Source organism: Leguminivora glycinivorella, chromosome 13 (assembly GCF_023078275.1).
Source record: "Leguminivora glycinivorella isolate SPB_JAAS2020 chromosome 13, LegGlyc_1.1, whole genome shotgun sequence".
NCBI classification, from domain to species: Eukaryota; Metazoa; Arthropoda; class Insecta; order Lepidoptera; family Tortricidae; genus Leguminivora; species Leguminivora glycinivorella.
This window is the reverse complement of record NC_062983.1, coordinates 1,710,811-1,733,482: the sequence shown is the minus strand read 5'-3', so window position 1 is coordinate 1,733,482 and position 22,672 is coordinate 1,710,811. Positions and strand designations below refer to the sequence as shown.

General features: G+C 33.3%; 2 protein-coding genes across 3 annotated transcripts; one reads left to right on the top strand and one right to left on the bottom strand.

The window, feature by feature from the left end:
* The first annotated feature begins 1,365 nt into the window (after positions 1 to 1,365).
* Positions 1,366 to 14,414, top strand: LOC125232485. Of its 2 annotated transcripts, none has more exons than XM_048138169.1 (2): positions 1,366 to 1,509; positions 13,983 to 14,414. In XM_048138169.1, the coding sequence occupies exons 1-2, from the start codon at positions 1,504 to 1,506 to the stop codon at positions 14,346 to 14,348; spliced, it is 372 nt and encodes a 123-aa protein (XP_047994126.1). In that variant the 5' UTR covers positions 1,366 to 1,503; the 3' UTR covers positions 14,349 to 14,414. The 2 variants fall into 2 exon arrangements, with proteins under 2 accessions (XP_047994126.1, XP_047994125.1); XM_048138168.1 differs by lacking the exon at positions 1,366 to 1,509 and adding an exon at positions 13,536 to 13,659.
* LOC125232484 (formin-like protein 3) lies at positions 11,929 to 13,238 on the bottom strand. The gene is made up of 3 exons (XM_048138167.1): positions 13,105 to 13,238; positions 12,585 to 12,734; positions 11,929 to 12,460 (listed from the first exon to the last, which is right to left on the bottom strand). Coding segments are annotated over exons 1-3 (684 nt in total). The 5' UTR covers positions 13,107 to 13,238.
* Positions 14,415 to 22,672: the final 8,258 nt, after the last annotated feature.

Sequence of the window (22,672 nt, the reverse complement as noted above, 5' to 3'; positions counted from 1 at the left end):
CCACGCCACTCGACCCTGGGCCCGGTGCATGCTAGCCTGCAAAGTGGTCTTAGTCACAGACGTTATTCTGTCTATGGAGTAAGATAATTGTTGAGAAATCGCCGATTTTATTTACGCGAGGAACCTGGTTTTATTATATTAAGTGGACAGTGCTTCAATACAGAACCAGTAAAGTTCCTAACGACACAACGATTTTATAAGTATGTAATGCAAAGTCCAAAGGCTGAGCTCAGCGTAGACCCAAAGCAAAGACGCGTGGGCCCATTTTTTTCTCAAAGTTGTCCACCCAACTTTTTTTTGGATTTGGAAAATTTTATGTGGTTTCCACTCAGAATCGCGAGCTCTTTCAATCCTAATACGAGAAAAAAGGTATCCCAAGGTTTTTTTCCATTCCGTTACAATTTTTTCATACATTTTGTATGGCGGTAACGGAATGGAAGGTTTGAAAAAGGTATAGAAATCTTGGGACATTTTCTTTCTCCTATCTGGATCGAAAGATCTCGCGATTCTGCGTATCAAGCGCGTAAAAAATACCTATGTTACAAAAAAGTGAGGTGGACAACTTTGAAAAAATGGCCCGTACAAGCGTACCCAAAGGATGGATAAGAAATGGTAGTTAAAGGACCGGTAACGAATTTTTGCCATCTATACTAAGTGACACTTCTGTGCCAAGTACTGTATCTTTATTGTGACCTCGCATACGACGAGGTGACGATTGAGTGAGCTTGTGTTGTAACTCAATTGATTATTCTAGCGCTGTGACATGCTACCTATGCATGAATTAATTGTGTGCCTTATTGCATTAGAGCTGAGAGAGTGCTGTTTGAGAATATTTTCTAATTTTATTTTCAAATCCCGACGCAAAAACGACGGGGTGTTATAAGTTTGACATGTCTGTCTGTCTGTGGCATCGTAGCTCCCGAACGGATGAACCGATTTAGATTTTGTTTTTTTGTTTGAAAGCTGAGTTAGTCGGGAGTGTTCTTAGTGCATGATTCATGACAGTTGGTCCACTGACAGTCGCAGTCGGGGGTTTTTCCAAAATTTTAATTCTGTAGTTATTTATAGAAAAAAGAAAAAAAATTGTTTCTTTCTTTTTTCTGGTAAAGGCTTATTTAACAGTCTGGCAAAAACCTAACCACAAAATCAAAATTTTGAAAAAATAGTGGATTTTCATGAAACATGGCTATGGCTAAGAACACTCCCGACTAACTGAGCTTTCAAACAAAAAAACAAATTCAAACAAAAGACAAACAGACAGACAGACAGAGAGACAGACAGACAGAGAGACAGACAGACAGATAGACAGACAGACAGACAAACAGACAGACACACACACACACACAGACAAGTAGTGTAATATTGGTGCACCTGGATCAAAGAAGATCCAGGTGCCACCAATATTACACATTAGAATACTAATTTTAATCGATCGATCATTCAAATAATTACTCATTTTGTGTCCATTCAAGAAGTCACCTTTTCAAGTAGCGAGGTAGCAGGATGTTAGTAAGTTCTGATTTATCAGATTCAATTCTAAAAGTAACACTCAAACATTCAAATTTGTAACCAAGTCTATACGAACCATTTATCTTTTCTGATTACTCATGCCAATACTCGAAAACCAGTATAATATATGGTGTCCATGTCGGTATATGACATTGATAAATAAGAACTTCATCGATGTCTTCCACATTGTTGTCCATTTTTAATTGATTATTTATTTGCAAATTGGTTCGAGTGACTTTAGGTTTGATATTTATGATGGTACTAAAATTACTTATTACCTATATTATTTTGTTTTATAGATCATCATAATTTTAAAATAATAACACAGGTATTCATGATTATATTTTATTTTGTAAAAAAAACATTATTTTCTATACACCACTTATTCAGGCATGATACATTTTTAAAAGCGCAGACATTAGCATGATATATACAATTTTGAATATCACATTTATTTGAATATTTTTCGCATAAAGTCTTTAAATTTGGGCAGTCAAAATGTTCTAAATTATAAACATTATCACTGTCTGTTATTTCTTTCACCCACTGCACTTTTTCATAACCTTTTGTATAAATGTGTTTATCTTTACAGTAATCAACAATCAAATTCTTATAATTAAAATATGATACATAGCCTTCATTCCATAATATTCCTTTGTATTTTTCCACCCAAGAGACTTGTGAACGTTCTTTCTTTGTTAAGGTATAGAACGGATGGGGAGGGCTGATCAGAAACACAAGAAAACTTTTTTGAGAAATAATCGCCACTTCTTTTGGTATAAATTGATTATTTTCATTTTTAAATCCTTGAACATCCAAAATCACATTCATGATAATTTCCTTACTATATTACTCAAAGGTTTATACTCGACAAGCCGATCGTTTATAATTAAACAATAGGCTGTCGTTTTATCAGGTATGTCTTCTGAGGACTCGATTTCTATTCGAACGTCAACTGGGCCAGTTTTTAATGAATCGTTCTGCCTTGAGCAGTCTATTACAAATAAAGGAGTTTTTTTTAATGTGTTCAGATTAAGCAGAGGATCGACACCGACCCCATAATACGACTGACGAAAGTTGGCATACATTTCGTATAATATACTAAATTTGTCTTCGCTAAATTTTAAATTAAGAGGATCGTATGGAAAGTACTGTGAATTTAAAAATAATTTGACGTTAGTTATATTGCAGTGATCAAATATAGTAGAATTTTTTAGTTTGTTTAGTTTTCTATCAGTCTGTAATGCTAATATAACATATCTAGGCTTTTCTAACTGGGAAGCGGTTTTTACTGACCATGCATGTTTTGTTGTTTTAGGTAAAAGTGGATATTCATACAAATCCCAATTCCGGAATGCTAGTTGTATAGATCGATCTTTCTCTAAGCACTTTAGTAGTGGCAATCTATTACGGTCAGAAACTCTAACATGTGGTACCCGCCATTGGATTTTATGGATATCAATTTGAACTTGATCATTTTCTTCAAGTACAACACTATTTAAAACTGAATTACTTCTGTTTAGTACAAGTTCGTGCCTACAGTTGACTAAAATCTTATTATAATCTTCCGCGAAGCCAAGCACTTTATTCAGAGGTATTATAATGGAGAAATGACCTTGCTTTAGAATACTCCCGCTTAGATCCCAACCCCACAATGCAGCGTTCTTACTTTCTCCTTCATTCATTGAAATAAGAGATTTCATCGTTGTAGTAATCCCGCAATTTTTATTCCGGTCAATTTCAATCCCATTTAGTTCGTAACTTATATCTTTGAACAAAAATAATATGGGGTTATTTGTAAAATTTACATCTTTTGTTATTTTTTTCCCAGCAGCATCTACTCGCCATACACTTGCATACCCTTCAATGTAAATGGAGCTTGCAGATGGTAATACATACACATCTTGTTGATTTATAGGTATCCTGATTTCGTCATTTTCCTTAAAGCTATGATTGTAGGGATTGTATGAATGGATGGTATAGCTTTCAATTGAATTATCTTGTTGTGGAATATCTGTGATATGCAACATCTTATTATAAGTATTTTATTTTATTTTAAACCCAAGAGAACGAAGAAATAACTTATTGCTCTTAGTAATTCTCTTGCTAGAATTTAATCGACTTGCTCCTTTGAAGACTGGGAGTTGAATATTCGATGGTATTCTTGTAATTCCGCTTTTATTGAAAACATACATAATGTATCACTTGATTTTGTAAGGTAAAATTATGTAAACGTATGCTTAACACCCGATTCTAGACACTGTTCGAGGTTGAATGTGATACGGTAGAAGATATCGTTTATTATAATATTGTTGTATTATGTTTTTGGTCTTATTAAACACATAAGTTTACTTATTTAATAATATTTCTGCCAGAATGAATTCAGAAATTTTAAACATAAATGCCCACAGTTAAATAAATGATTTTTTTGTATATTATCGTAATTATAGCGTATATTAGCTCCCATATATTTTATGAATTCCTTTGGAGGTTTTAAATTTCCGTAACTATCAAAATATTCAATATAATTTTTATTTTTTCCATAGGCTACCCAGTGAGTACCGTTATTTTCAGATGAATCTAAATTAATAACACCACATTCCATCGGTAATGGTTTTGGTGGTAATTCATCTCTCATGAATACACCACGAAAGTAAGGAATACTTTTCGAATGTTTTATTATATCGATATTACTCAATGCTCTATTGGGTAGCCTGCCATCTAGTTTTTTTTATTTGTAACATAAATTCCTAGTCCACCCTTGTAGGGTTTAAGATGCACTCCTTTTCCAATACATTTACCCTCCATTTTCATATTATGTCTCTTTAATTTAGCTAGTTGTCGTTTTGCTGATTTATAATGGTTAATAGCTTTTCTTATTCCCGCAACACCTCCTGCTAAACTTCCTGTAGCCGATAATCCTGCTAAAATTGGAATCAATGGTAGAAATCCGCCAGTTTTAGGTACTGGTATCACTCTGGGTAATTGTATAGGCAAGTCCGATGCTAATTCTTGAGCAGCAGCGTACGCTAATTCCATTAGCATGTTCTTACATTTTGGCTTTAGATTACTGATATGTCTTTTAGTGTGTGAAACAAGATTATTAAAAGTTTTCTTTAAGCCAGCTCCAAATTTCTGATTGCTAAGTTTCTTCTTATTTTCGTTTTCAGAATTATTTCTCGTGCGTTTCATTTTTTATGAAATAGATTTAAATGTTGGATATGTCTGTACTGGTCTCTATAGTGTAGAGTTTGAAATACAAATGAGTGTACAAAACAGTGAAAGTAAATTTAAACCCGATTACAAACGATTTGTCTTATCAATCCAACTATTTTCACTCGGTGGAAGGCCGAGCCACTTAACATATACTTTATTTCCTTTACGTTTTAACACTCTTTCAACAAGATAAACTTGAGGATGCAAAGTTTTCTGAATTTCTTGCGCATAGAATGCTCCTAAAATAGGCCTACGCTTGGCGTCTTCTAGATAATATGTAGTGGGGTTAGTATTTCGAACATTAGTTATCTTAAATATTTCTGTTGACCAATTAGGGGTAAATCGTTTCTCGAAACATCCTTTATACTTGCTAACTCTTACAAAATCTCCAATACGAAACCTTTTGCAAACCGGGTTTTTCTTTGTTAGTAAATTCTTAATGTATCTTTGTAATACAACTCCTTTATTACTACGATTGATCGTGATCGGCGCTCTTCCCACCGTCCTATGAAAAGTATGATTATATTCTGAAACTTTCTGGTCAAGAGTTCCATCGACCCATTTATAATTACCCTTCAGACTAAACTCCTTATACAGCTTAGCTTTAAGAGTTCTTATAAGTCTTTCAACTATTGATGCCTTTTTGGTGGAAAATGTAGAGTAATGATTAATATTATATTTTTGAACAACTTTTCTGAAATTACTATTATAAAATTCATTACCCCTGTCTGTTTGTAAATTGATTGGTTTACGTCCTCTTGATAATAATGTTTCAAACATTTTGGATACGGTTTCTTTAGTCTTACGTTTGAGTGGAAATGCCCAAGCGTATTTTGAGAAACAGTCAATAATCACTAATATGTACTTATAACCAGCATTCAGTTTTGAAAAAGTCTGCATATCTATTAAATCTGCTTGCCAGAGGTCATCAATATCTCTTAAAATGACGCTTCTTCGAGGAAAATTCACCCTTGCATTTTTATGAATTTCATTTACGACGTCCGCTTTGCTCATAATGTTTATTAATATTATATTCAAATTCTTTGTTAGAAATATTCTTTTCAACTTTTGTTACTCGATTCATTAAAACCGAAATGTTTTTATCTATATTCATCACCTTTTTCATACAGGCATCGATTTTGTTTATTATTTCTGTATTTATTGTATTAGATAATATATTTTCCTCCTTTATACTTAATACTTTATTAAATTCTGCTTTACAATTATAAATATCATTGTTATTTGTCATGTCTAAGACACGTTTATTTATTCACTGAGCATTAACATAATATTTCAATTTATTTTATTGCTTTACAATACCGGCTTCCTTTAATTCTTCAATAATTGATATAATTTCATTATCATGGTTGGTGTTTCCAGCGTCTTTGGATGCAATCAAAAGTTTAAGCCTTTCAATTAATTCATTTGGATCATCCCAATAAATATAATCTGTGTTACTTTTATAATGTTTTAATGCAGGTAAGTTACCACCTGTTTTAATGTTAGTGTCAAGTAATTGTGAAAAGAGAGGTTTGATAATACTGCAATATTTTATACCTTTGTCTCCTTTTAATTTTCCGTTTGGATCAAAATCTCGTTTATGTGCGTTTGTACGGGTTAACATTTCTTTGTATTCAGTTTTATCTTTTTCAGTAACAAGACTGAGATTGGGTTTGTTTCGCATCAATAGTTCTTTCAACCCTGCGGTTAATTCAAATTTTTTGTTGTCTATAGTAATAACATATTGTTTTTCAGTATCGGAAGTCTTATTTACCAAAGACAAGTATACATCAGAATTACCCATCATCAACTTTTTATTCGTGCTACGAATCCCGAATGGTATATTGATGTCCTCATATAAATCAATCATGTCTTCTTTTTTTAGAGATAGAAGTGTATCATTATTTTGTTCTTGAGAAGTTTTATTACTAACATTAGAGTATTCATAATATTCTGAATGCTGATCAGGAGCAATTATCTCTTTGAAATTTTTGTATCCTATAGAATCATTTAAATTCTGAGATTTGTCACTCGTATCTGTACTTGTAGTCATGTTAATAGCTGGTTTAACAAAAGAACTTTGCATAACGAGGTTTTCTAATGGTTCAGTAATAGGTTTAAAAACTTTTTTTAAATTAATATTATTTTCATGTTCTTCATTATTTATCTTCTTTATTTTGTTTTTTATGTTATCTACTGCTTTGATAAGTTGATCTTTTAAATGTGTATCCATTTCAGCAGTCTTGACACCAACCTTTTAATACGAGCACTCAGTTTCAAGTGAGCCTTCGTCAACATTTAAAACATTAAATAATGGGAAATTTAAAAGTAAATAAATGTATCAAACCCCTGTCTATATCGTCCTTTATCTAGTGTACAATCTTTATTAATTAATAAAAAGCTAAAACAATCATCCCATATAATTGAACAAAGTTCTTTAAATTTTATCCAATCCATATCGGTGTTTACATGTTCATTGTATATATGTTTTAAGTTAGTATCATCTTGTTTAAAAACAATTAAGAGATTCACATTGTCTCTTAACAGTTGCTTCGGAATTTTGGAGTAAGTTTGCGATAAATAAAAACAATCAATTTGTCGATGTCTTCCCATAGCAAAGTAATTCCTAATGTTCACTTGATTTTCACATACAACATCATCGAAAATCATGATTGAATTGGTCATAGCATCATTTGGATGGATAACGTCTTTATTGTCATTAAATATTAAAAAGTTAGCATCTGGAATTTTCTCCATAATTAGTTGGAGGTAGCGATATTTTGGCTGAAAAGCGGTCTTTGAATACAAATAGATATTTTTAAACTTTAGACCATTTTCATGTAATAATAAATTTAATATTACATTAGTTTTACCACAGTTTGAAGGTCCACATATTATACAGCGGATTGTATTAGGTAATAATGTACTATGTCTTGTATTTTTATGCACGTCATTTTCAACGATTATATTATTTACTTCCAGAGTTTGGGTATGCTTAATGAATTTCATTGTTATTATGAAAAAAATATGATATCTCAACGCTTTTTATAGGATATGTCTTAACATAAATAAAACAATTGATTAACAGAGTAAATAAATTTATTAAATTTCTGGAGATTATTACAGATAGGTACAAAAAAAAACAAACAAAAACAAATTTTAGTATCACATTATTATATAATTTAAAATATAGTCTTACAGTGCCCCCATGGTAATGTTTGTATATTGTGGGCAATATCTGCCTTTTATCATCGTTGCAGTTTAAAACTACTTTATCAACTTGCTGTGAATATAAAACATGTTTGATTGATCGAATCATATTCATATTATGGGTATACACTTTTTTTGTTTGCAAAACTTTGTCAAAATGTTTAATTCTTAATTTATTCGTTATAGGTTTTGTGACACCTTTTGCTTTCGTTATTGTCTTCTTTACATTTTTTAAACAGTACAGTTTTGCTCTTAATCCAATAAATTCAGTAATTACCGTACCACCAAATTCATCTTTAAATAAACCAGGTACTTTAGCATTTAGTTTAGGTATACCATAAGGGTTATTGTGGTCATAATTACTAGTATCATATTTTGATATGTTTTTATTTAGATCATTGTAAAAGTCATCAGTAATAATGTTATAAAGAAGGCTATCAGTATCAGTATAACAGAGTTTCACGTTTTCTTTGTACGTTTTTTTAATGAAATTATAATGAAATTGATATAAATGTGTTTTTGCCAATTCTAAAACTGTAAATCCAATATAAATCGGGCGGTCTAAACAAATTTTTTCAGGACTTAATTGAACAGCCACAAAGTTTTCATTAAATATGGATACATTCTTTACATTAGGTTTTAATAATATTTTTTCTGCACCTAAGTGTTTGTTTGTTTTATTGTCATTGTCTTTCCATTTTATTGCTAATTGAACATGTAAATGTTTTCGCTTATTTTCAATTGTTTTTCCAAATATAGCATTATTTAATAGTTTAAAAAAGTCTTTTTCAAATGAAGTAGAAGCTTCTTGTCGTAATCGAGTATTTAGATCAATATATTTTTGTAAGAAGTTAGACTGTCTAAAACGTAGAATGCGATGTATTTTCTGTAACACTAACCCGTTCTTTAAACATTCCTTCAAATGTACGAAATGAATGATATAGTTGTATTTGTCATATAAATTTGCAATTAACTTTTCTGACTTCCCACCTGGGGAACAAACCTTTCAGGTGCAAAAGGCAAATCGGCATGCAGATCGTGTAAATGATCAGGATAACTCATGTCAACTTCTAAAATGTATCCATGTTCACCGTTTTCTGGTATAGTCAGTATGTCAAAATTTCTAACCCGATCTAAAGTTAAAAACTCAAAGTCTGATACAGGTAATTTTTTGTCTCATAGCATAACCATAGAGATTGTTACAATCCAGATACATCAAATATGAGGTGGGTCTAGAAGTATCAAAATCAGGGGTGTATTTATTGTTTGCTTTTGAATTCCGAAGAGAACACTGGGCTAATCCACCACGTATCCCTCTTTCTATCATCTGATATACTTCTAAGTCGTGTATTAACTGTAATTTTACGTCTGTAAACAAAAGCATAGCATCCCAACTTAAATTAGGTGCAGATACATAATAGGCTGGGTCTAGATTATAATGCTTCAAACTTGTATTTCTAAAATGTTCAAACACATCGCTTAACAACAAGACGTCACATTTTAAGTATAAATCAGTATATTCCCCTAAAGTCATTATATTAAAAGCTGACCACACAGTTTCGGCATGATTATAATCAATATCTGAGATGTGTTTAGATTTTAGAGTATTATAAAACATTTCTTTTGTCGGTAGTTTATTGTCTTCATATTTCAACCAGGAATCAATGTAATCATAGGGATAAACACCTTTACGTGTTAATAACTGAAAGTGGTGGGTATCAGTAAATTCTTTAGACAAGTTAACAAAATCCTCTTTATTCAAACTTTTGGTTAACTCAAATAAACTGGAACTAAGAAATTGAAAAGAATCGATAAACTTTATTTCAATTGGTTTGGCGCTCGATTTGTTAGTAGAATATATAGTTTTTGTTATGCTTGAATATTTTTCCTTGGACTGTGGCATTATTTTGATAGACCCGGGGTACTTTGCAAGTTCTTCTATAAATAAATGACTATCATACCCCGTCAAATTATGTAAGACAACTGGTATAAAGGAACAGATTCTGTATTTCAAATTGCAAAGTGAATGAGCTGCACCTCTGTACTCTGATGTAATGTGATCGTGATCACGGACTTTGTCACCAAATAAAAACTGCTTACAAATATGACAGTGTGTAGCATTCTCATAATTACACTTTTCTTTATATGTTAATGGATTCATAGGATTATTTTTAATTAGTATGTTGTGAATTTCATGAATATCGTTTATTAACCATTCAACAAAAACTTTTACACAATCTTCACCTCTGTAAGAAACATATTTATTCAAACTTGCATCGTGCGAGCAGCATATGTAATAACCGAAACATGTCGGGACATGCTTTTTTAGGTTTTGCGTATTTTTACTACTGTCTGAATTACAGTTAATTAACATACTTTCAAAATCAGCGTATATAATAAAATTGATTTTTTGTTTACGTTCGAAGTTCTTAAATTGAATGACAGTATTTTCATTAGGTAAAACTGTTACAATTTCGGAACAATGGTGTGTTTTAAATTTATTATCGCTTTTAAAAAATTGCAAACATGAGTCACAGAAATGCATGTGGCCTCTATGTAAAGTTACTTGTCTTCTAACTAATCGTACCAGGTCTTTAATTAAACAGTAATGTCCTTTACCAACGACTTCAATATATAATAGATTAAAATGATTATTTTTCTTTGATTTGGATCTATATAGAGGACCTGTTACTGCATACTTATTATCCAATCCATATATACAAATGCTTATATCAGGGTTATTTTTTTCAAATAACCGTATATCGCTGACTGATAATGGGAATGACATTCCATCGATATTTAAAACATCTGAATAGTGCGGGTATGATTTAGTTCGACACACATTATTCTTTGCAGGATATAGACCAGCCAGTATACTCCATAAAAAGCAACAATTATCGTTGTTTTGAATATTAATGCAGCTTTTAGTATTTTTGACACTTGGGGGTAAAGGTATGTAAGTACCTCCTCGCATCGGACAATACTTGTTTACGTTAACTTCTAAATGACTTATTGCGACAAAAGACCAGCCTGATTCACGGTGCTCAAATTCTATAACTTTATTTTTTAAATGTTCAATCGTATTTTCAAACAGTTCATTGATATTTGTGTTTTCATAAATAACATCATATTTTGTATTGAATGACTTTAACTGTTGTTTGCCTGAATGAGGTAATGTAAAGTAAACGAAAAGCTCATAGTTTATTTTGATACTTTTATGTTCCCGTAATGACATTTCTACAACTTTCATAATGTTACTTTTGATATCACACAAAAACGTCTCAGGAGTTACGTATTCATTTTGTGTTGCATTCAGACGATAGGTGACTATTCTGTTTTTAAAGGCTGTTGCTATAATTTCAATATTATTCAAATCAGTTTTCAATATGCAATTCGATTTATGTAAATTAGTTCTCAAATGGGCATTGTATTCATTCTTAGGCAATTTAATTTGACATTTGTCACATTTCATTAAAATAGTTCTGGATAACGGACGGTTACGTGATCCCACTGTAAACAAAATAACACACTTTATAGATATCATTTTATTCCAAATTAGTACTACAATAGATATACATTTATAATTAATTAAAGTATGTATTATATAATACTTATATTCCATTTCATAACATAGGTAATGTAATTCAAAATGAATATGGGTAAAAAACATTATTAATAGATGTCAACAAATAAATGAGGGCTCACATCTGTGCTATTACTTTTACGTTGTGTTCAGGATAGTTGGATCCACGCATAGTTCAATCTATGCAATTGGTCCCATATTTTACAAAAAGGAATAATTCTATGTACGAAAAAGAAATAAATTCACTCTAACACGTTTGAACATTTAGTTAAAATTATTCACAGAACGTAAAAGGAATACCACAAATATCAGCTCGTTATTTATTAGTCATTTATTTATAATCCTCGTATTTTATTACAGATGCACTAATAAGTGTGGTAATAAGAGATATATACGAGGGCTTAAATTGATCAATAATAATTGCTAACAAATGACGGCGCACATGTTCGGTATTCCTTTCGCGTTGCGTGAATAAAATTAGCCAAGTGTCTCCAAGCTTCAGTATTATCATCGGTTCGGTTTTTAATATTTACTACAGCATGACGCCATCGATTTACTGGTGTCACCTTTTCAATATCATCGCATTTATACACTTTGACCTCAACAAAGTGGGTGCCCTTTTTATCAGGATTTGTCTGACGAGCAAAACCGTTCGCAAGTCGTCGTGAAATGTACGATAATAATTTACCCTCCCCTGCAGGTTGGTTCGCTTCTAATCCCTCGTCATCGCTATCGGCACCGAATAGTTCCGCTGCAGTGCCGTGCCGCGGCTTCACAGGAGCTATTCTGACCCTCTTGCTCGAGCTTGCTGACGATGTCGATGGCTTGGATTTTTTCTTTTTTTCGACCGCGTCAGCCTTCGGTGGTAGCGGTGGCGGTGCTGGCAAATCTTCCTCAGTGGAGGATGAGAGATACGAATCGGTATGGGACGAACGTTTTGACCTGGAAATAAAAATAAGTTACTATTAAAATATTATTAATTTATAATCTGCGTTAGAATACTACGTAAAGGCTATTTTATGGTTTTGAGAACACACAACTATCTAATATTTATGTATACACCTACCTCTTGCTCGAGCTCGTCGATGTCGGCGGCTTGGATTTTTTCTTTTTGTCGATCACGTCAACCTTCGGCGGTGGCGGCGGCGGTGCCGACGAATCTTCCTCCGTGGAGGATGAGAGATATAAATCTTCAGCGTGGGACGAGGGTTTTGACCTGGAAATAAAATAAATAATGTGCTATTAAAATAATTCATTTATAATTATAATTCTCCATTACTCTAACGTTGTTTTATTTGAATAATGATTAATTATTTTTACGAGTTTGTTACTTTGCGAATATAAATAAATAAATAATATAGGATATTCTTACTAAGTCCTACAGTAAGTTTGCGTTGCGAGTACTCGCATAATAACACATAGAAAACAACCATGACTCGGGAACAAATATATGTGTTCATCACACAAACCCTTACTGAGATTCGACCCAGAAGCCCCTGGCTTAGTAGCTAGTCACTAACCAGTAGGTCAGATAAGTCGTCAAAATTATATAAGCAACATTACAATATACATTTATTCACACTTACATTGTATGATGATGATGTCCTTGTAGCTTCAGTAGAGAGAACAGTGGGTTTTCCTTGCTTCCTGTGTAGCGGAATGAATCAAGAGGATCGATCTGAGGAGCTTAAGTAGTGAAAATTCACGTGGAGCTAACGCAATACCTATATGAAATTTGTCAACGTGATTGAAAAACGCAACTCAGCACTTAGTCGGTGGAAACAATCATCGATTGCAAATCCCACAACGCAGCAAAATCAGATCACCGTGTATAATATAAAACAAATACGTGAAGGTACTTACCATATATTTTTTTTATTCATTAAATTCATTTTATGGTTTTAATCTTAGAAAAACAGACAATGTCGCGATCGGAGCTAGTATATTTTATTTGCTTTAGTGCATTATTGCTAACATCGTAAATCCAATCGTATCTCAATACAATGTGATGTCATTTTTTTTAAACGTTTGATTTTGAACTCTAATAACACAATAATTTCAGATATAAACCCCCGAAAATAAGTGAAAATATTATTTACTCTTATATATTCAACGCGATTAGTTCTACGGAAAATATGTCGGTAAGTATTTTTTTTAGAGTGAGTGTTTGTATTATTATTATAAAATAATTTCAAATTATAATGGTTACATTACTCATACGTAATTGATATAAAATAATAATTAAGTAAATACAATTTTTAATGTATGTGTCTGCTTAGCGCTAAGTCCACCTGTAGTCACCTACTTCGTTAATTTCATCGGATTTCTCTGTAACTTATGTTTTTTTTTTTTTTGTGTGCAATAAAATATTTTATTATTAATGTAACTTATTTCAAGTTTTCATTTAATTAAAAGTTAATACTCGTAGTTAACATTAAACTAATAACTTAATTATTAATTACAGGATACATCAGAACACCTATTCAACTTCGTTCCTTTGGCATCATCCCAAACTCAAAGTCAGAGTGAACGGGAGTCAGGGGTGAGACGTCTGTCCTTGGGGGTCAAGAGGAAGGCAACACCCGTTTACTCGTTTATCAAAAAACCACATCGGAATGGAGGTACAAAAGTCATCAAAATAGAAATTTACGACAGTAACAAATTGAATGAGAACTTTGAACATATATGTAAATGTAATGCCGAGCTGTGTGCCCAATATGTAGTGAAAAATACGTTATTAGACCAAGTTTACGAATTAACGCGTAGAGTAATTGACAAGATAGACGAAGGTTTGTCCTCAGATACGCCACATGGGTACACCATCGAATAAGGGTACAATTTAATGTGATTGTGTAATATGAACATAGTTCTTAAGTTAATAAACATTATAAAAGTACACGTAATTTCATTTAACTATATCCAACTTTTACCTCAATGTTAATTACCTAGAGTAGGTACATAAAACTATAAAATAATATCTTATTAAGAGAACAGTACCTAAATCATCAGTACGAAATCAAAATCATTACTCATATCGGGTAGACATTTCTATTTAGAGATTTCAGATTACATACCTCAATGTATACAAAAACTCGATTATAGTTATACCGTGTTAATTACCTACTAATATTCTAAATATCCCCCTCTTAAATACATGACTTCCTTAATTGATGTAAAATTAGCACATATTTGAATAGGTAGGTAAAACGAGTCAACTAGATGTACCTAGTACAAGCATTCTCCTATCTCGCTAGTTCCATTGAATACATGACTTCTTGAATGGAGACGAAATTAATATTTGAATGATGATTTCTTGGATTGCTTTGAAAAGTATTCGAACGTGTAATATTTATTGCAGTTACATTTACGTAATCTACAAGTATTCTGCTACCTCACTTCTTGAATATGAGACTTCTTAAGTGAACGAAAAATTTTTTAATGATCGATCGATTCGAATTAGTACCTATTATAATATGTAATATTGGTGGTAGCTAGATGTACCTACTAGCATTATAATACCTCACTACTTGAATACGTGACATCTTGAATGGATGCAAAATGAGTATTTGAATGATCGATCGATTCAAATTAGTATTCTAATGTGTAATATTGGTGGCACCTGGATCTTCTTTGATCCAGGTGCACCAATATTACACTACTCAGACAGACACACACACACACACGTTAAACTTATAACACCCAGTCGTTTTTGCGTCGGCGGTTAAAAAACAGTACAAATTAAAAAGTGGCAACATTGTACTGTCGTTTCTTTAGATCAATATGACTGTGTGAGAAAACCAGATACTACGCTGTATACAGATTTAGAACATTTTGTCACCACCCTATCTAAGAGATATGCCCGGCTGTTGACATAATACCTAGGGTTTGGGAAAGAATAAATTAACACCAGTATTGTATACAAAATTCTTTATTATGTACACCCTAAATAAAATCTAACTCAGTAACTTGGTAGATCAAGATTTGGTTCGTTAAACTGTTATTTACATCAAGTTCAGTTCCATCGTAAAACCTATGAAAAACACAAATCCTATGTGTAACACCATCCATAGATCAAACCTATTTTAAGATAAACCAAAATATATAGATTAAACCACCACCAACCAAATTGTTGTAAACAAAAATTATTATTCAGTAAAATGTGTGACTCTAAATGCTATACCTAGAACTGAAAGTAAAACTGGATCTGGCAATTATTTTCTTTTGTTCTTCCAATATCAGAAATTCAAATTCCCCACCATAGAGGTAACTAGCCAAAAAGTCCTAAATAAACTAGATGAACAAAACCTTTATGCTGAAACTATAAAATAGACTGAAAGTAAAGGAATGTAATTTTATTAATTTAACTAGAACATATTATTTTATTTATTAGAAAAATTAAATCATAAAAGTACAAAAAAACATACCACGTTAGTAACACTGATACTCACTACGTGACAATTTTGCTTGTAATAACATTTTATTTTTTCAAGAAACAAAATAGTAAACTAAATTTTTACAGCATGCACGTTTTAAACTTTAATATCAATATTCACCGCGTACAAATTAAAAAAAAAACATAAAATTCGTGTTCTGAAAAACGATTTTCACCCTTATCAATAAACAAGTAAAGTTATGATAATACTCTTAAAGTTTTACAGTTATATACACGAGTCTCATACATAATAATTATGTTATTATTCACTTAAAATAAACAATTCCTTAGAAACACAGCCTATCCGTTCGCTATATTTATCCAGACTGAGTGAAAACAATATCTCAAGACGCTCGAGTACCTTCAAGGTTCTATAGATGTGGACCAAGTGTCAAAACTATGTATACACGGTTTTATTTCTATGGGGTAAGGACGTGGATACATCATTTTGGTGCATTGTCCGCATCTATATTTAGACTGAGACTGTATGTCCGCAACTCAACACTATATTTTATATCGGTGCAATAAAATTCAAGTGTTGTAGTAACGAATGGGCCGATAAATCTGGGAGGTTTGTTTGTTTTATATACTTCTGTATCATGATCTTATATCTTGAAGACTACGATAAAACTTGGACAGCGTACAAAACCCTTTTTTAACCCCCGACGCAAAAACGAAGGGGTATTATAAGTTTGACGTGTCTGTCTGTCTGTCTGTTTGTCTGTCTGTCTGTGTGTGTGTATGTCTGTGGCATCGTAGCTCCCGAACGGATGAACCGATTTAGATTTACTTTTTTTTGTCTGAAAGCTGAGTTATCATACTTTTAGCAGTGTATCATAAGCATATTTCTCGGACAATGAATTCATTCATTTCTTCAATGCAACCATGATATTTTATAGAGGTGTTTAATAGATAGTAGGTACAAACATGTGCCCTACAACCCTGGTGTAGGGACTGTAGGGTCCATGTTTGTAGTTTGTAGCATTCTTATATATAAATAATACAACACAACAAGCACTTAGGTACAGGCTAAGTTTGGTCTCCTATTAAATGTACATACATACATACATTCAAGCCTGTATCCCACAAAATGGTAGGCAGAGCACATGCCACTACTCACGTTTCAGTGCCACTTTTGGAAAATAAGGTGTTGCAAGAAAACGAAACTGTGACATTGCAGTGACAGGTTGCCAGCCTCTCGCCTACGCCACAATTTAACCGATATCACAGTATAATAAAGAGTACTACCGTACAGTATGGTCACTCCCGCTCCCCGCTGAAAGTTCCGCCTACCCCCTCTCGATTACCTCACAGTTACCGCCTGTCAAAAAGGCGAACAGTTGACTTGTCATAATATTTCACTCATACAAGCATGGTACGCGTTCACCTACACAAGCTTAGACTGTGTGCTAGGAACGCGCCTCTTTCATATATTTGATCGCCAGTGTCCGAGGTGTGCCGATATCTCACAGTCGCCTTCTATTAAGTCGATATACGTTTATGTTTAAGTATGAGAATTTGTAGATCGAATAGACAAAATAAAATCCGTAAGCGAATTTTAAAGTTTTACAAAAATAAATCAAACATTGTTTAAGTGCAGAAATACAAAAAAAAATGTTTTTTTTTATCGAACTTTATCTTACGTACTTTGTACGTAAACAAAAATACATTTTCCCTTCACTAGCTCGGAAACACGCGTTTTGTCCTTTAATACCAGCGGGTAAAAACGCATTTTATCCACTAGTGGGTAAAGTAATTTGACCTTGAATAAAGTCAAATTAACTGCTTTAAAATTGATAAAAGTAGGTGAATCTAGTAATTAAGATGATTTACCACCTGTGGAACTACTGGAAGCAGTGATAAACGCATTTTTTTGCGTTGTAGTTTCCTCGCTATAGTGAGGGGAAAAGTTTTGTGTTACACTCGGGTGCAAATGTATTTTACTTCTCGTGTGTTAAAAAACTCGCAAGTTCAGGATTCTATTCTCGAACCACTCGCTTCGCTCGTGGTTCAACTATAGAATCCTTTCACTTGCTCGTTTTTCAATTCCACACTCGGCGTTAAAATACAACTTTGCCCCCTTGTATAACAAATAACTATTTTCGCTTCAATTGACGACCACTGCAGCTGGGTAAACGTTATTTCTCTGTTGTTTATCGAAACATTCCTGTTTCAACCCAAAAAATTAATTTTCTTGTGTAAACTTACTATTAAATTTTATTGATTCGTTTACTATATTTTTACACATCACATTTACGCCATTTGGTAAGTAATTTCAGAAAAGTAATAATCAAATAAGTATCCAATATTTTTTGCGAACTCGGGGTTGATTCCATAGTAAAATTTATTCAATAATCAACTTAGCCCCAAACTAAGCAAAGCTTGTACCATGGGTCCTAAGCGACGATATACATACTTAAATAGATAAATACACACTTATATACATAGAAAACATCCATAACTCAGGAACAAAATCACTACCCGCTAGTCCAGACCGGTCGTCAAAATTATACTCAAGAAAAAAATTAAATTTAAATTATACTCCAATAATATTTAAGGTTACATAATACCGATAAGAAAGTGGAAAGACCCGACTTGTGTAGGTCAGTCGCAGACGGTTGTATACTCTCTAGAGTATAGATTATTTACAGGGAATTCCAATGTTGGAATAAGAAATAGTTATTTGTTATACAAGGGGGCAAAGTTGTATTTTAACGCCGAGTGTGGAATTAAAAAACGAGCAAGTGAAAGGATTCTATAGTTGAACCACGAGCGAAGCGAGTGGTTCGAGAATAGAATCCTGAACTTGCGAGTTTTTTAACACATGAGAAGTAAAATACATTTGCCCCCGAGTGTAACACAAAACTTTTCCCCTCACTATACCGAGGAAACTACAACGCAAAAAATGCGTTTATCACTGCTTCCAGTAGTTCCACAGGTGGTAAATCATCTTTATTACTAGATTCACCTACTTTTATCAATTTTAAAGCAGTTAATTTGACTTTATTCAAGGTCAAATTACATTACCCACTAGTGGATAAAATGCGTTTTTACCCGCTGGTATTAAAGGACAAAACACGTGTTTCCGAGCTAGTGAGGGGAAAATAGTTATTTGTTATACAAGGGGGCAAAATTGTATTTTAACGCCGAGTGTGGAATTGAAAAACGAGCAAGTGAAAGGATTCTATAGTTGAACCACGAGCGTAGCGAGTGGTTCGAGAATAGAATCCTGAACTTGCGAGTTTTTTAACACACGAGAAGTAAAATACATTTGCACCCGAGTGTAACACAAAACTTTTCCCCTCACTATAGCGAGGAAACTACAACTCAAAAAATGCGTTTATCACTGTTTCCAGTAGTTCCGCAGGTGGCAAATCATCTTTATTACTAGATTCACCTACTTTTATCAATTTTAAAGCAGTTAATTTGACTTTATTCAAAGTCAAATTACTTTACCCACTAGTGGATAAAATGCGTTTTTACCCGCTGGTATTAAAGGACAAAACACGTGTTTCCGAGCTAGTGAGGGGAAAAGTAATTATATTAGTATCTATTTTGTATTGTGAGAAGTCTCAATGGACATAAATAGTCAAAAAGGCCTATTATTTATATTATAGTTGTATTCTGGCACGTTTGGTGACGGGTTAAGAATTTCACCACCCCCACTGGCTGTGGTAGAAGGCGACTGTGGGATATGGGGTGAATTGTGGCGTAGGCGAGAGGCTGACCTGTTACTGCAATGTCACAGTTTCGTTTCTTTCAACCTCTTATTTGCCAAGAGTGGCACTGTAACTTTAGCAGTTTCATGTGCTCCGCCTACCCCTTTATGAGATACAGGCGTTATTGTAAGTATTTATAGTTGTATTCTCACCTCCTTATTTAGACTTTTCATGACGGTTAACGGACAAATGAATGAACTGACATTTTACAAATACGTTTACCTACTGATTGAAAGTAAAAAAAACTTTTTTTTTAGTTTGAATAGGTAGTCGTTTGACCACGATCACACCTTGCGTATTTTCGGAGTACTAACCGTGAAGCGATGCCGCATTGTCGACTCATCATCATCACATCATTTACTATTACCTTTAATAAAATTATGAGTTCAAACTGTTAAATACAATTGTTTGCGTCGAAGGCTATTTATTTTTTTACTTTGAACTTGAAAGTAGCTAAAAAAAACTATCGGAATCAGAATGTAAATTTATTTATATCCTCAAAACCTTACAATTGTAGCCGTATCAACTAAAAACAATATTACCTACTAAACGCAACTTGACCAAACCAGGTCTTTGGCAATATCGTGATCAGACACCCTTAGTCTGATTGGCAACCTTATTTATCTATCCGTACCGCAAGTATTTCACCCTCTAGGAATAAGATGTTTGCTTTTTATTTCAGGGTCTTTGAATTATTTTTCCTAGCTTTTGCCCGCGGCTTCGCTCGCGTTAGAAAGAGACAAAAAGTAGCCTATGTCACTCTCCATCCCTTCAACTATCTCCACCAAAAAAATCACGTCAATTCCTCGCTCCGTTTTGCCGTGAAAGACGGACAAACAAACAGACACACACACACTTTCCCATTTATAATAATATATTAGTATAGATTTTTAAACGACTTTCAGCAGAGGTAGTACCCATAGCACAAGCTTTGCTTAGTTTTGGACTAGGCCTGATATGTGTAAGGTGTCCCCCAATATTTATATTTTTTTTGTATATTACTAACTAGATAGCGAATAAACTACATAATAAACTAGCTCCAAAACTGAAATTATAAGTAAAGGATATAACAAAAAAAAAACGAAGAGGTCTGCACCTCTGGTCAGCAAGTTTATAAAAAAAAAACCCTGAACGACTGAAAGTTACATAGCTACTGCAACTTTTCACCCATTGCAAATTTCTATGCCACTCCTTTACTTATCCTTTAATAAGTAATTTTAAAATCCAAATTGATCTCGAAACTAGTTCAGTTTGTGGCAAGCTACACGGAGCCCGTAATAAGGTGGTCGGTTTATAAGAAAAGTTGTGACTTAACGACTGGGAACAAAGTGGGAAAGTGGAGATTCTTATAGGAATTTCCGGAGGGACAATGTAAGCTTCCTTAATCAGTTGTGTATTGTGTATAGGTAGAACAATTCCTTTAGGAATCATCTTACTCTTCTCGCGAGGTAACGCGGCCAGTGTCATTTGTATGTATGTGAGTGACAGCTGATTTGTTTTTATGCCTACTTGACGAACCCTGCACTGAGAGAAATTTGCATTGTGAATTTAACAAGTTCGACTTGTTGCGGTTTATCCATTTGAATCAGCCAAACGTATGTTTAAAACAATATGTGTCAGGTTGTTTTTATAAAATCGACTTGTTGATTCAAATATATTGCCGATTCAAATGACAAGTAGCTTGTTTGAACCAAAGAGCACGTAGGCGCTATTTTAACCAAAAAACTTGTTGAACGAACATGAAAACTGGTTGTAATTTTTCTCAGTGTGCGCTGCTGATCACAAACTATTTTTGTTTGTATGGTTTTTGGGTTTGGTTATGACTTTGACTTTTTTTTATTGCATTTTTTAAACCCTGAATAAATGACTTTGAAACAGTTTTATTCGGATCATCTTACTTGTTAGTATTATTAAAGTGGATTGTTTTTTAAGCCCCGACGCAAAAACGACGGGGTGTTATAAGTTTGACGTGTCTGTCTGTGTGTGAACGGATGAACCGATTTAGATTTAGTATTTTTTTTGTTTGAAAGCTGAATCAGCCGGGATTGTTGTTAGCCATGTTTCATGAAAATCGGCCCACTATGTAGGGGGTTTTTACACCATTTTGTGGTTAGGTTATCACTTTAAACGTAAGAATTTGATTACAATTGGTAGTTAAAAATGTTCCACTATAGTGTGCTCAATATAATAAGCCATGGATGTTGTAATTTTCTTTTGAGATTACGATAAGTGGGCTTCGACAGATGAACAGACTGATATCACACATAATAGTGAAAACTTAACTTGGTTAAGGTGCATCGGGGCAAATCTCGACTGGGGGGCAATTGTAACTGATCCATTTTTTCCATTATCACACTATGATGTTGAGTTCTACATGATACAGATGTGGACAGTCTATTTAATAATGCAAACATTGTAAAACATGGAAAAAATGGACCAGTTACATTTGCCCCCAGTCGAGATTTGTCCCACAAAAGAAATCAAGGGTTGTAAGTAAGGTTACTTACAACCCTTGATTTCCTTTGATTGATCACCTAGGCTTTTTCTGAATATAGTAACCAAACTTTTACAAAATCGGACAAAACTAGGTCTTTTAATGCAAAAGACTATCCCAAATATGTTTGTTTTATAATTTCACGTTTAAACTAATGATATACGATCATTTGGCTGAACCTAGCTTACTAATTGAGCCACTGCTTTCTCTGAATTAAAAAGCGCATTAAGCCTCATCGGAGCAAGCTAATCAAATGAAATGAGCGTGACAAGCGCGCTGGCCCGCGGCCAAACACGGCTGCGCTCATAACTTGCACAACCATGTATCTGGCGCAGTCAGTATGGATGGAACAGTATGCATTACTTAATTTTTTGTGTATAGTTTAGTCAATTAGGTATTTTAATTGAAGAAATGGGCTTAAAAAGTTCACTGGCTTACGGCCAAAGATGCGCTTATAACTTGCACAACTATGCATCTGGCGCAGTCAGTATGGATGAAACAGTATGCAT

Excerpts from the sequence above, each read along its gene's own strand:
- LOC125232484 (XM_048138167.1), bottom strand. Across the intron at positions 12,461-12,584 it reads TCGACGAGCTCGAGCAAGAG|GTCAAAACGTTCGTCCCATA; the intron begins GTAGGTGTATAC and ends TTTTATTTCCAG.